Genomic DNA, 14,964 nt, shown 5'->3' with positions numbered 1-14,964 from the left:
AAAAGAGGTTGTTGCTTTACTTTTTTCCCCCTCACAACTTTGTAATTATTGCTTTAGCTATGTGAAATTAACTTTAAATGTGCAAGCAGGTAATTGTGTAGTGCAGAGACTTATTACCCAAATAGGACTAGATTTTTGGTTAAGAATAACCCAGCATCAGCACCCTGCTTTAGATTGGGAACTGGGAAATGTTCCATTACAAACAAAGAGAAAGACTCTCCTACTGAACAGAACACATTCAAAAGATCTGGGAAAGTCGCTTTAGTCTCCCGGGCCACAGGGTCCTAATCAGTGAAATACAGATGACCTAGATCGAGAATCCAGAGACTATGAGACAAATCTGTTCTGCCTGTTTTTTAAATAAAGTTTTATTGGAACACATTTATGCTCATGTGTTTACTCTGTGTCTATGACTGCTTTTGACCTAAAATATTTACTCTCTGGCCCTTTTGAGAAAAAGGTTGCCAACCCTTGATCTAGATGATCCTTTTCCAATATCCCTTTGACTCTAAAATCTCTGATGATGTGCTAGGTGGCAGAAGGAGTGAAGAAAGAATAAAGTCAAAAGAACACAGAAATGGAGGTTGATGCACTGGCTCTTGATGAGGCTTGAATGTAAAAATGCCTCTGTCCTGTTCAGGTTTAATCCCTTTACTGTAGTCCTCATTCCTCCCGCCTTCCTGTTGTGCCTCAAGCACCCACAGCTGGAGCTGCCTGGGGACAGCTTTGATTGCACATAAAAGTCCCTATAGTCTTTCGCTTCTGGAGCACATGCTTAGCTTGTGTGAAATCCTTCTATATATCAGTTGGAAAACCCTTTTCCTTCGGTAGGAAGGAAAGAGTGTATAACCCCTACATCTTCCCAGGCCTGAGTAATTTTGTGGAGGAAAATCGGTCCTCTGTGCCCACGTGCTGCTCTGGTCTCCCCCAGGGAACATCCTGGAGAAGACAGAGCCCCGCGCTCAGTTTCCTGGGTGTCCTGCACGCATAGCCCTCCCCGTTGCCGTTTCACAGCGTTTCATGATTCATGCTAAAATGTCCTCCTTATTTAGGTGGATTAAATCCACAGGCTGTTTGTTTCATTGGCTGTCATGTTTTAATTACACAACAAAAATTGTCATTATGCAGATTTCTCATGTTGCACGCCATATGTTACCAACGTATTGAGTTCTTGCTCTCTGTACTTACAAGTATAAAAGTCTCCCACTGGTTTTATTTTAATTAATTAATTTATTTTTGGCCATGCAACACAGCTTGCAGGATCTTAGTTCCCCGACCAGGGATTGAACCCCGGGCCCACGTCCTAACCACTGGACGCCCAGGGAACTTCCCTCCCACTGGTATTATATGCAGATCCTCAACCTATGATGGGATTACATCCCAATAAACCCATCGTAAGTTGAAAATACCCTGAGTTGAAAATGGATTTAATGCACCTAACCTACCTAACATCAGAGCTTAGCCTAGCCTACTTTAACGTGCTCAGAACACTTAACAGTAGCCTACAGTTGGGGAAAAACATCTAACATAAAACACTTTTTTATAATAAAGTGTTGAATATCTCATGCAATTTATTGAATACTGTACTGACAGTGAAAAACAGAGTGGTTGTAAGTATATCGGTTGTTCACCCTCGTGATCGCGTGGCTGACTGGCAGCTGTGCTCACTGCCCAGCATCAAGAACGGGGATCCGACTGCACATCACTAGCCCCTGGCAAAGACCAAACGCAAAATTCAAAGTATGGTTTCTACTGAATGTGTATTGCTTTCATACTATCATAGAGTCAAAATATTGTAAGTCAAACCATCATAAGTCAGGGACCATCTGTATATGTATATATATGTGTGCGTGCACATATATATTTGTGTATACATCTACATATATGAACTTTTATATTTATTTCGTTTTGGTTTTGAAATGATTTCAGATTTATAGAAAAGTTGCAAAAATAGTACAAAAACTTCTCATATACTCTGCACCCAGATTCCCTTCATGTTAAGTATCATCGTATTTGCTTTGTCCTTCTCCCCCTCTGTCCTGCTCCATTATCTCTCCCTCAGACAGGATGCCCCCATGCCTAGACGCTTAAGTGAATAATGCCTTAAAATAACATTCTTTTATGTAGTAGTAAAGTTATCAAAATTAGGAAATTAACATTGATACAATACTTTAATCTACAGATTGATAAGTGTGATTATAAAATTATGCATGAGGGAGATGGAATTTATTTTTCTCATAACAGATATTGTTTGTTCTGGATTTTATTTCTACTTCATGGTTTTCCATTTTCAGAAAATAACAGACATAAAGTAGTATTTTAAATCTCCAGATGCTCAGAAAGTTTTTTTAAAAAGCTTGCTGTCCAAATGTACACTCTGATATTAGAACTTAAGATTCCAGAAAGTATTAATAATAAAAATAAAAGTGATAATAATAAATCATAATGTCTTTTCCCCCCTGATGTATAGTTTGGGGTCAGAACAGCTGAACCTTGTATCAAGTCCAGCTGCTGTTCTGGATGCCCTGCCTTTTCGTGAATTTGAGCAGCTGTGTAAGTGTGGGGCCTCGGATAGGTACTTTCTAGAAAACCCCTAAGCTCATGATGGCTAGCGCTGTTTCCATGGGAGATGGTAAATAGTACCTGGAAGAACTCTTTTTTTCTTTATTTCTCAGCTCCTTACCCTAAAGGTGGAGCTAAAAACACGTCTATAGGGGCAAGAGAGACACGACAGAGAAAATTAAAATTATGGCTCTTTAACAAAATCTTTGTGGGAATCCAGAAGAGAAATTTATGCCACTGAATAGAATAGAATTAATGTGTAACTCAGAAGGTTCTTTCCCCCCTAAAACCTGAGACCCATGTCACATGAGCTCATATTTGAGTACAGTGCTTGCACAGCAGTCATTACCCGTCACGTACTCGTCTGCCAGCCCTATCAAAATTGACTGTAACGTATCTCCTTAGACATAGTGCTGTTAGGAGCGCTTTGCAGAAACATATCTTATCTTTTCCAGAGAGTAAATCCCTGCTCCCTTGGACATTGCAGGTTATGGAGAGTACTTACAAATGCCATAGCTTGAGTGTGTCAGCTCTTACCAATGGACACATGATGCGTTATATGCTAACTCTTTACATTCCTGGATACCTCCGTGGAGCAAGTAGGGCAGACAAAGAAGGTGGGGAGTCTTTTAAGAGTCTATTTGTAGAAGTGGGTCCAGTGCTCCAAGCTAGACCCTTATACACTGAGATGTACTATGTGTTTGGGGGGAAAAGGTACCATTCAACTCCCAGGAGAGTTCAAATCCAACTGTCCAGTCCCCTAAACCTGGGAGCGAAGGGGCAGGGGAGGTAGAAGATTTAGTCAGCCTCGCTCATGAGAGTCCAGAGCAGCAGTTCTTGAGGAGAAATGCTGGGTCGTCCACTGTGCCGCACTCTGGAAACAGGAGGCGCGAAGGTGGCCTCCGCTGCCTGGGACACTCTGCACAGACTCAGTGCTCGGTCTTTGGGGGGGTAAGGGGGGTTCTACCATTGCACGTACCTCCATACTACCTACTCTTGGGAAGCACCCATGGGGGCCCCGTTACTGAGATCTGCTTGTGGACAGTACCTCCTAGAGTCCATCTCAGGGAGTACATTATGAATGGTGCCCTGAAGTTGTGCCCAGGACGACCCTGGTCAGCAGTGTGAGTTTACACTTCTATTCCTAAACAGACAGAAACAAGCAAAGAGCTTTAAAATGAGCCCCATCTCACAAACTATCTTCCCTCAGCCTTTTCACTTCTACATTTTTTGCCCAGCGATCAAGTTTGAGTTCCACTCTTCTCTTTTCAGACACAGGTGTCATTTTAACTCCTTGTTCCATTAAAAGTTTGAATTAAAGCTTTTGTATGTTTTAGGTCAAATTTGAAAACCTGTTGTTGTTGTTTTTCACTAGCAACACCTCTGTTCAGTAACTGCCCAAAAGAACAAAAGGAATTGGTCCCACTACCGATTCTTTTGTTCTTGGTTTTAATGCACAGGGCAGACAAGATGGTCTGAATATGATCAAGAGCAGAGACTTCCACCCATGGTATTTAAGAATACAAAAGTTTTTTTCTCTACAGATCCCTCCACCTTCCTGCCTTCATTATTTGTACAGCAAAAGGGATGAAATCTGACATGCCTGCTTCTTCTCTACACAAACTTTGCATTGATATCTTTACATGCTGAAAAACTTTAAATATCACAGATGAAAGATATTCTGCCTGATGAATGAAGGCAGTCAGCTTATATCTGGACTCAGGCACCTGTGGCCACAAGGCTGGGAACTCAGCAGCGACCCAGTGAGGAAAGAAGTGAGCTGGGAACGGGCAGGGCTCAGGTTCAAATGCAGAGCACGGGGAAGGTCGGGGACACAGGGAGGTTTGCGTTGGACAGCGTCAGTCACAGGGCAGGACTACCTGAGGGACCCTGTTTTGTGCTTAAATGAGCAGCACTGTGACAGCAGGAGGCGCTGTGGCAAAGTCTCTGGGTATGAGGATGGCACGATGGCCAGGGGTTTACAGGCAGAGGGGAGCTGGAGGGTGCCCAGGGCCTGGAGCCCTTTCTCAGCTCCGCTCCGGCGGGGGCAGGTCAGAAACATCCAGTTTGAGGGCGTGCCCATAGCCAGGTATCACCCAGGAAAAATCAGTTATCTGAATTTGATCAAGCAAGTTTATTGGACCCCACTGCCTCACATCCTCTAGGGGGATGGGATTGCCAAGAGAGTGCCAGTTTGGTTTCATTGGCCCTGAAATTGGGAGAGCCAAGTCTTGCAGGCCTTTAATAACTAGAATTGTGCGAGGTAGACACGGGTGTGTGGAGTCTTCTAAGGAGACTGGTAAATGCAAAGATGCAAAATATATCTTTTTTTTTTTGAATTTTTGAATTTTATTTACTTTTTATACAGCAGGTTCTTATTAGTTATCTATTTTATACATATTAGTGTATACATGTCAATCCCAATCTCCCAATTCATCCCACCACCACCACCCCCCATCAGTTTCCCCCCTTGGTGTCCATACGTTTGTTCTCTACATCTGTGTCTCTATTTCTGCCCTGCAGACCGGTTCATCTGTACCATTTTTCTAGGTTCCACATATATGCATTAATATACGATATTTGTTTTTCTGACTTACTTCACTCAAAATGTCTTATTTCTTTGTGGCACGTAAATTCTAGCAGAGACAAATGGGGAAAATGTGATACAGATCTTCCTAAAACATATCTGAGCACACGAAAAAGTTTTGGAACTGACTCAAGTTCAAGTTCAAGCTTCATCATTTATTTGAGATACTGGGCCAGTGACTTATCTTGCATGTTAACTCTGTCTTCATCTTCAAAATGGGAATGATGTTGGGAAAGTATAAACAGATTTGCTTCTCTAATTTCTTGAAAGCATCATAGGCAAAAATGGTTAGATGAGATGCCACTTCTAAACTGTTTAGCACCTGGCTCACAGGCTGTCCATGACAGCTATTATATAATTAATAATTTCAGATCTCTGTTCTCAGCACAGGTATAGTGTCTGATAGCCATTCACACCACAAATATGTATCAATTGTCTGCTGTGGTCCAGGCATCATTGTTACTGAGCTTTGGGATACAGGAATGAGACAGGCAATCACATGGTGGGCTCTGAAGGAGTAATCAAATGAGTGAATGAATACAATCAATGTCCTCAAAAGATGAACTGATCCCTGGAATTTCATTGTTATTTGTAGTAAAGCTGGGTTCTTTGTACCTTTTCTTCTGTCTCTGTTACTAACAGAAGATGCAGTAAAAACTAATTTGAGGCACCCTAAAGAATCAGCCACACCTCTCCCACCCATCTTCTCCCTGGGGCTGCCCTGGAATGCAGCCACAGAACCTTTTCCCATTGATTTTGCAGGTGGCTGTGGTTTGCTGCTTTCTGTCCCAGTAACCTCTATTTTATCTGTCAAGTGTGGCATTCCCCGTCGTTGAAAGCAGCAGTTTGCCAGCCCCGTGTGCTTGGAGTCCTGTTTGATGGAGCATTACAGAGAGCAAAAGAGAAAGTTTAGCAGATTTGCTTCTCTAATTTCCTGAAAGGATCACAGACAAAACTTGCCCTCTAGCAAAATGCTTTCGGTTTGCATTAAAATAACAAGAATTTTTTGCCACGACAGGAGAAGTGAGAGGCCAGGGAAGAATGGTCCCGTATTTCCTGGTTTCCTTTGGTTCCGTTACTACTCATGGACTACAGTAAGGTTTTAAACATATTAACTTAAACATCTGCTCTTTCCTAATAGCCTAATGTACTCAGTAAGACTTTTTCTCCTATTACTGTAAAACACAGTGCTAATTTCTCATTATTGAGCGTGTGGGTTTTAACAATGGAAGGAATCATGCTCAGGAAGAAGAAAAATCTTTCTTCTCCTTTGAAGAAATTCGAGGTACATTTACATTTATAGTTTCATGAAAAAAATTCCCTTTTATATCTAGTTAATTTTGTTAACTGAATTTCTAACGGACGTGTGTAAAATATACAAGGAATGGTTTCAAAATAATGCAGCTGATGTGAGTGATACTCAAGAATCGGCCTTACTAGAACATAAGCTTTGTAAAACCAAAGATGCTATCTGTCTTGTTCCCTCGTTGGTCTCCTGTAACATTGCAACGCAAAGAGTAGGTGCTCAAGACTTACCGATGGGCGTTGACTATCTCACATGTCTATACACCAGTGTAGATGAACATTTGAAGAGGAAGTCTTCAGGCTTCCAGCTCTCAAACTCTGGAGGTGGTCACACCCAACCCCATCTCTTGCTTACATGCACAGTGGCATCCATCCATTTGGGAGATGTTGAGACCCAAATCTGCTTACGTTTCTCCATTACATTTCCCATCCCCCTGGTGCAAATACACTCTTCCCTGGCCTCCCACATTCAGGCTTGGCTAGCCCCTGCTCATCTGCCAGGTCTCAGCTTAAATTTCACTTCTAATTTAAGGCTCTCCTTCACGGACCTCACTGTATAAAAGTCCTTGTGATTTGCTGTCTTAGCATCCTGGATGTTTTTTCTTCAAGGCACATATCAGAATTATCATTATATAAATATCTAAGTAATTATTGTTTAATGCACCCTTGACTAGACGATGGCTCCTTGATGGCAGGGGCTGTATTTATCTATTTCCAGAGTACATCCCTAGCATCCAGTGCTTCCTAGTTGGAGTGGGCGGTTAAAAAATATTTGTTGTGGGAGATTGGGACTGACATATACACACTACTATATATAAAATAGATAACTAATAATAATCTGCTGTAGGGCACAGGGAACTCTACTCAGTGCTCTGTAATGGCCTACATGGGAAAAGAATCCTAAAAAAAAAAAAAAAGTGGATATATGTATAACTGTTTCACTTTGCTGTACACCTGAAACTAACACAACATTGTAAGTCAACTATACTCCAATAAAATTATTTTGTAATTTGTTGAATTTATGAAAGAATTGAAGGAGAGAGAGAGGGTGGGAAGAAGGGAATCAAGAATTAGGGGATGGATGACTTAGTGTTTCTTTAGATTTGCCTAAATTTTATTGACACATCTTGATCTTACTACACTGATCTTAACCATTTTTTGTTTCTCAGAAGATATGTGTGTGTGTGGTGTATGCTTTTGTATATTTTTTTGAAGTTAGATTGATGGGGTGGCCATATTTCTGTATAATCCAAAATACCAGAATAAATCCTTATTGATTTAATAATGATTTACTTTATCCATTACTTAGCAAACCAAAGTCTTCATATCTGAAATAGAGGAATAATTTTCTTTTAAATCACACTGATCATTAGTTGCTCATTTTGGATCTTAGCCAGTTGCTAAATTTAAACCACAAAATGTATAAATCACACACATAAACTAGCACGTGTGTGTAATTAGCAGCAAGATTGTGTAACATCCTCAAACATTTTCTACCTTTAAGTACCTTTATTTGGTGTCCTACCTTTCCATTTTCATGTGATGGACAGTTGGTCTGCTGAGTTGACTGCATGTTTTATGACACAAACAAGAAAGGCTCCAGAAACATAACAGTCATTAGAAATGACACATACACACGTATCAAGGCAAGGAGTTGGATTGGCCCCGAGAAGATGGTAGCATAGGGAGGACGGGCTGAAGGCTCTGTCCTGGCTCTGGTTCTTTCAGGGGATGGCAGGGCTTGGGTGGGTAGGTGGGTGGGTTGAGCCTCTAACAACTGAAGAAACTTCACAGACCCTTATCATGTTAAAGAAAAACAACAAAGACTGTGTTCATTTGCTCTTCTCTGAAATCGGGTTCCCCAGAGCCGAGACCCTGAGATGAGGATTCCTGTCCAAGGGATCAAGGAAATGAGCCGAGGAGAAACCAGTAGGAAGAGGGAAAGCAAGATAGTGAAAGCATAGACGCGAAGCAAGGGTGCAGTTTCAGGTGAGGTCCCAGCCTCAGTCTGGAACCTTATGAGCTCTGGAACATTCATGCCACAGCAGAGTTTGTCCCACCTGGAGGCAAGAAGGAGGGCTTTCAGACTCCTGCACCAGCCCGTCATTGGCTACCGGTCCCGCCAGGGGTACTTCAACTTTCTGAGAGTTGGAGCAAAGTGGCCCCCCACCTCACGGGTCCTCTGAAGAGGGTTGCAAGTATAAGCTGTTAGGAGCAAAGTGCAATCAGTAACTGATGGATGAGAGCCCAGAACCAGCAAAGGGATCCAAAGGAATTGGGTGGAGCATCTACACCATCTGCTACAGCAACCCTGCCAGTTCAGAGCCCCTAAGATTTAAACTTACGCTATTTTATTGACTTTTCTAGAGGAGAGAAAAAGTTATACTGTCTTTCCTGGGTTCTCTGATAGTCAATGCTTTAGTAGCTTTTTTTTTTTTTTAATCTTTATTTAACACACGTGGCTACTGTTACATACACTATTCTTAAATAGCCTCACCAACTACTTTTTCTTGAGTGAGTGTCCAATAATTAATAAAGAATTAGATACTCCACTTTTCATGTTAGGTCATGGAAGATCAACACCTTGTTATTAATGAACAACTGATTGTGTTCTGTGTTATGAGCCTTATACTGAATGGACTGACCACAGATTTTGCTGACTTTTTGGTTCTAAACCACCTGCCATCTCTTAGCTACCTATTAATTCTCCCTCCTAGATTTGTTTAGTCCAGCTAAAGAATAATTCAAAATGGAGATTATTCCCAAGACTCACAGCCACATTAGCCTATGGTTATCAGAAAATCTGGTCCATGAAGGAGACTCTGTTACCCTTGAAAAGACTGATTCTATCTGTCAGTATTAATGGAGGTCGTTGTGCCAGTGAGACCCAGCCTGGGGTGGAGATGTGCTCTTTCAGGATCTATTGTCCTTTTAAATTGAACACACTCTGTACAAAGCTATAAATGCACAGTTGGTTTGGGAACTTCTCTCCAGAAGTTCTGTGTCAAATAAGACTGGAGTTACTCTTAAAATCCCATACTTTATTTTTGAAAGACTAAGTGTCTGCCTACTTTGTTTCCTTTCTTTCTCTCTTTCTTTTACCTTGTCTTTCATTCAGCATTTATTTACTGAGTGCCTACTGTGAGCCAGGCACTGTTGTAGGGGTACAGTAGGGAACAAAATATACAAAGGTCTCCCCAAATTGAAACTTTCATTCTAGTGGGATAGACTGAAGTTAAACACATGCACACACAATATTTACAAACCATGGCAAGTGCTACAAAGGCAATAAAGTGAGGTGAAGGAATAGAGTGACTTTGATGAGACAAGTTGAGGGGGGCAGGTAGATTCCATCTGAGAAAGCTCCAGCTCTCTAATGATCTGGAAGTAGAATTTTTTGGGTGGAAGGAATAATGAGTGAGAAGCACTGGAGCCACCAACAAGCCTGATGTGGTCCAGAGAAGACAGCCAGTATGGCCAGAAAGAAGACAAGAGGGAAGATGGTCATGAGGTCTGAGAAGTAGGCAGATGCCAGCTCATTCAGGGGCTCACAGGCCTTTGGAAGGAGATTGCATGTTGGAGAAATCATTAAAGGATTTTAAGTAAGAGAGCGACTTAACATGATTGATTTTTGAAAAGATAGCTGCCCTCTTTGCTGTTGATGATACTATAAATAAAAGCAGGGAGACAGGAAAGCAATGACAGCAGGTAAGACTGCCGGGAGTTGCTGTAGGCACTTGAGGAGTGGAGGCACACAGAATAAATTGTGGAGAGAGACGCAAAGGACTCGCCTCTTACTCTACAGGTGAGTCCTTGGGCAGGTTACCAAACTTTCCTTGGCCTTAGTGTCCCCATGCGAATGGTGGGGATGATATTCAGGTACCTACCACATCGTGTTCTTATGAGGATTAAATGTATTAATATTTACTCCACGAAAGCTCTTCTACAATTCAGAGCAAATAGTAATCAATCTGTGTTTGCTATTTCTTAATTGTTATTATTTATTATTGGATATGGAGAGGGAGAAATCAAAGTTGAAGGCTGAACATATCCTATTGTCTGGTACATAGGTAGTGCCCTAGAGTACTTTTAAGATGTGGAGGCTCTTGGTCTAATTTTGTTGCTATTGACTTATGGCGACTACAAGCCAATGACTCAAGCTTTGCCTCACCTCACCTTCTTATCTGTAAATGGGGCACATGCTAACTACCACTTCAGTAGACTTCAGTGAAGATAGGAAGTCAAATTGCATGCTACACCTAACAGTCTTTGTAGTTTTCAATAAAGAAGTTATTAATGAACAAGGTAAAAATGACTGACATGTAAAAAAAAGATATGGTTTTCAAACTATGGTTTATATGTTCAATGACTGTGAAATCCAAGCATCTGGTTGTATGTGTTTTAGCTAATGTAATGGATAAACAAAAACAAAAGAAAAGGGAGAAAATGGTGGTTGTTGGAGCATTGTCTGATTTCTGATTTTCTTAAGACTGACTAAAAAGGGGATTCAATTAGGGCAGGAAAGACAATGTTGAATGAGAGATATAGAGGACTTCCTTACTGTACATGCAAAAAGAATAACTTGAATGTTGTTTTAAAAAAAAGATTAATGAATGCGGAAACCTATTCCACTAATTTAAGTAGGATATTTTGGGTCAGTGACTTCTTATTCTTAGAACCTGGAACCCAGATTTGAGTCCTGACTCTGAAAGGCACCTCCATTGCTTCAAAGTTTTGGCAATTATGGATAAAGCTGCTGTAAATATCCAGGTGCAGATGTTTGTGTGGACAGAGGTTTTCAGCTCCTTCAGGTAAACACCAAGGAATGCAACTGCTGGATTGTATGGTAAGAGTATGTTTAGTTTTCTAAGAAACCACCATACTGTCTTCTAAAATGGTTGTAACATTTCACATTCTTACCACCAATGTATGAGAGTTCCTGTTTCTCCACATCCTCACCAACATTTGGTGGTGTCCATGTTCCAGATTTTGGCCATTCTAATAGGTATGTAGTGGCATATCATTGTCATTTTAATTTGCATTTCCCTGATGACATGATGTGGAGTGTCTTTTCATATGCTTATCTGCATCTGTATATCTTCTTTGGTAAGGTGTCTGTGGTCTGAGCTGTTTGGCCCATTTTTTTTTTTTTTTTTAAAGATTTATTTATTGATTGATTGATTGATTGCTATGTTGGGTCTTCGTTTCTGTGCTAGGGCTTTCTCTAGTTGTGGCAAGCGGGGGCCACTCTTCATCGCGGTGCGCGGGCCTCTCACTATCGCGGCCTCTCTTGTTGCGGAGCACAGGCTCCAGACGTGCAGGCTCAGTAATTGTGGCTCACGGGCCTAGTCGCTCCGCGGCATGTGGGATCCTCCCAGACCAGGGCGCGAACCCGTGTTCCCTGCATTAGCAGGCAGACTCTCAACCACTGCGCCACCAGGGAAGCCCTGGCCCATTTTTTAATCAGGTTTGTTTTCTTATTGTTGAGTTTTAAGTGTTTGTATATTTTGGATAACAGTCCTTTATCAGATGTGTCTTTTGCACATTTTTCTCTCAGTCTGCAGTTTGTTTTTTCATTCTCTTGACACTGTCTGTCACAGAGCAGAAGGTTTTTTTAAATTTTAATAAAGTTCAGCTTATCAGTTAGTTCTTTCATGGATTGTGTTATATCTAGAGTCATTACCATACCCAAGGTCATCTAGATTTTCTCTTATGTTATCTTCTAAGATTTTCATAGTTGTACGTTTTACATTTCAGCCTGTGCTCCATTTTTAGTTGATTTTTGTGAAGGGTGTAAGGTCTGTGTCCAATTTCCTTTTTTTGCATGTGGATGTCCAGTTGTTCCAGCACCATTTATTGAAAATACTGTCTTTGCTTCATTGTACTGCCTTTGTTCCTTTGTTAAAGATCAGTTAACTATATTTATGTGGGTCTGCTTCTGGGCTCTCTATTCTGTTGCCTTAGTCTATTTGTCTATTTTTTCACCAATATCACACTGTCTTGACTACTGGAGATTTATAGTAAGTCTTGATTTCAGGTAGTGTCAGTCCTCTAACTTTGTTCTTCTCCTTTGATATTGTGTTGGTTATTCTGGGTCTTTTGTTTCTCCATATAAACTTTAGAATAAGTTTGCTGATATCCACAAAATAACTTTCTGGAATTTTGATTAGAATTACATTGAATCTGTAGATCACATTGGGAGGAACTGACATCTTGACAATATTGAGCCTTCCTATCCATGAACATGGAATATCTCTTCATTTATTTAGTTCTTTGATTTCATTCATCAGTTTTATAGTTTTCCTCGTAAAGACCTTGTACTATTTTGTCAGATTTTTACTTATTTCATTTTGCGGGATGCTAATATAAATAGTATTGTGTTTTTAATTTCAAATTCCACTTGTTCATTACTGGTATATAGGAAGCAATTGAATTTTATATATTACCCTTGTATCCTGCAACATTTCTGTTGTCACTTAGTAGTTCCAGGAGTTTTTTTGTAGATTCTTTCACTTTAGCATTATTCTTCAAAGGGATCTCCTCCTTAGAGTGGCCCTTTTGCAGAAACTGTATCTATATTTAGGACTTACCTATATTTTGAATTTTTTTCTAAGGTACCTCATTATGCATATGAGTTTGGGTGATTTAAATCAGAACTAATACCTTCATCTCTCCTATCCTGATTGCTGTTATTCCTCCTTTTCTTCAGCCACGGGAGTGAGCATTGCAGTTGGGGAGAAAAGGTTTCTGTCACTAGCTAGCAGGAGACATAGGCCTTGAGGTCCTTCTGAAATGCACACAACTATTCCGGCTTTCTTCCATCATGGGATAAGTTTCAGCCCTTGTTATCATTCCATTTGAGTGAGTGTCACATTTCTAATGAGTATTTCAGTTTCACTTTGGTACACCAGGAACACACACCCTGGGAGAAATAACAGAACCTCCTGTAAAATCATCCTGATCTGTGCCTGCTTTCTCTCCTTCTCTTGTGTCCCTAGGTAAGTGTGAAATCGGTTGGGCCTACTACTGCACAGGAGCAGGTGCTGCCACCGCCATGCTGCTATGCACATGGCTGGCTTGCTTCTCAGGCAAGAAACAGAAACAGTACCCATACTGAGATGGAGCCACCAAGAGCAAACAGAGGAGAAGATGGGCTGAAGGGGCAGGGAGGGACTGAAGCATCCAGCTATTCTCAAAAGGTGGAATAGTGGTTCTAAACCATACAACACTAATGAAATGAAACCCAATGGAATTAAAAACATTATACCATGTAGAAGGGTTGTGCAAGATTTGTGAAAGAAATGTAGAGCATGGAATGATAGAGAAAAATGGACCAAAGGCTAAAAATATTGCAGGGTGTTGGGTGTTTCTATTCCACAGAGTATTGTTGATGTAGAACACACACATACACAAAACAAATCTATATATGCAAACAAGGTTTTTTTTTTTTAAGGATGATGACTCAGAGAATCAAAAGGGCTAGGAGAAACAGTATTAGGTTGGGAAGCAGGGTAACGCACAGACGTTCCCGGTAAGTCATGGCACTTCTGAAAGCACACGAGCACCTACAGATGTACGCATCCACACACATGCCCATACACAGACACTTAAATTGTTGCACAGTCTGTACGAGAGGTTTAGCAGTGCATTACTCCTCTGTTTTCTTTTTAATACACATTTAAAATACAGTATTATCACTTTATAAAGTATACATTAAACCTAATAAATGGACCAATAAGCCACTCTATCAGTATTTTGTATACTCTGCATAAACTCTTTATGCCCTCAACACGTTTTCAGTGTTTATGCAGATCTTTAGAATTAAGCCTTTGTATTTCAATATTATTCAAAAAATATGCAATATTTCTCTGAGTAGCTTCTGCTATGGTATTCTTACGAAGTAAAGGGGCAACTTTCTGTCCACTGTAGGAGAGAATTCAGTTGAAGATGTGAGAGTAATGAGAGACATTTTCCAGTCACTAGATCTTGTTTTCTTTCGTCCATTATTGTACTGTGCTGTACCACGTTTATTCCAATATTCATTTTGTAAAAAATAAAAACGTGCTATTTTGTTTGTATTTGAAAAGCTCTGTGAATAAATTCTCTCTTTGATCAGTAGCTCAGTGTGTCATAGAGTGTTAATTCAGTTATGGGGTTTGCTTCTTTAATTTCCTAAAGGTAGCCTTTCAACTCCAACAGTCCCGTAAATTTTCCATTTCATTTTTAGGCCTCCTATTCATTCACCCACTAGTCATCCAACCAGGAGTTATTCTCGGCACACAAGGTATTACAGGTGAGTAAGACATAATTCCTGCTTTCAACTTAAATTCTTTGCAACCAGAATTCTAACTGCCTGTTCATTGCACTTCAATCATGATCCAATCCTTATGAGAGAAGAATTTCAAGTCTATTTTGGATGAAGTTTGAGAATATGGACAATATTTACAAGTGGTTGAAGGCAACGAAAACCAGGTCACGGTTCAGTCTCCATGGGTGATGACAGAGTGGTC

General features: G+C 40.6%; 1 protein-coding gene across 1 annotated transcript in view; it reads left to right on the top strand.

The window, feature by feature from the left end:
- LHFPL6 (LHFPL tetraspan subfamily member 6) overlaps window positions 1-14,572 on the top strand; it is a 237,122-nt gene extending 222,550 nt beyond the window's left edge. Inside the window, exon 4 of the mRNA XM_036831855.1 lies at window positions 13,453-14,572. Coding sequence (XP_036687750.1) covers window positions 13,453-13,571 — 119 coding nt within the window. The 3' untranslated portion in view covers window positions 13,572-14,572. The remainder of the gene's footprint in view (window positions 1-13,452) is intronic.
- The last annotated feature ends 392 nt before the right edge of the window (window positions 14,573-14,964 follow it).

Source organism: Balaenoptera musculus, chromosome 18 (genome assembly GCF_009873245.2).
Source record: "Balaenoptera musculus isolate JJ_BM4_2016_0621 chromosome 18, mBalMus1.pri.v3, whole genome shotgun sequence".
Lineage (NCBI taxonomy): Eukaryota > Metazoa > Chordata > Mammalia > Artiodactyla > Balaenopteridae > Balaenoptera > Balaenoptera musculus.
This window is presented reverse-complemented; position numbering and strand designations above follow the sequence as displayed.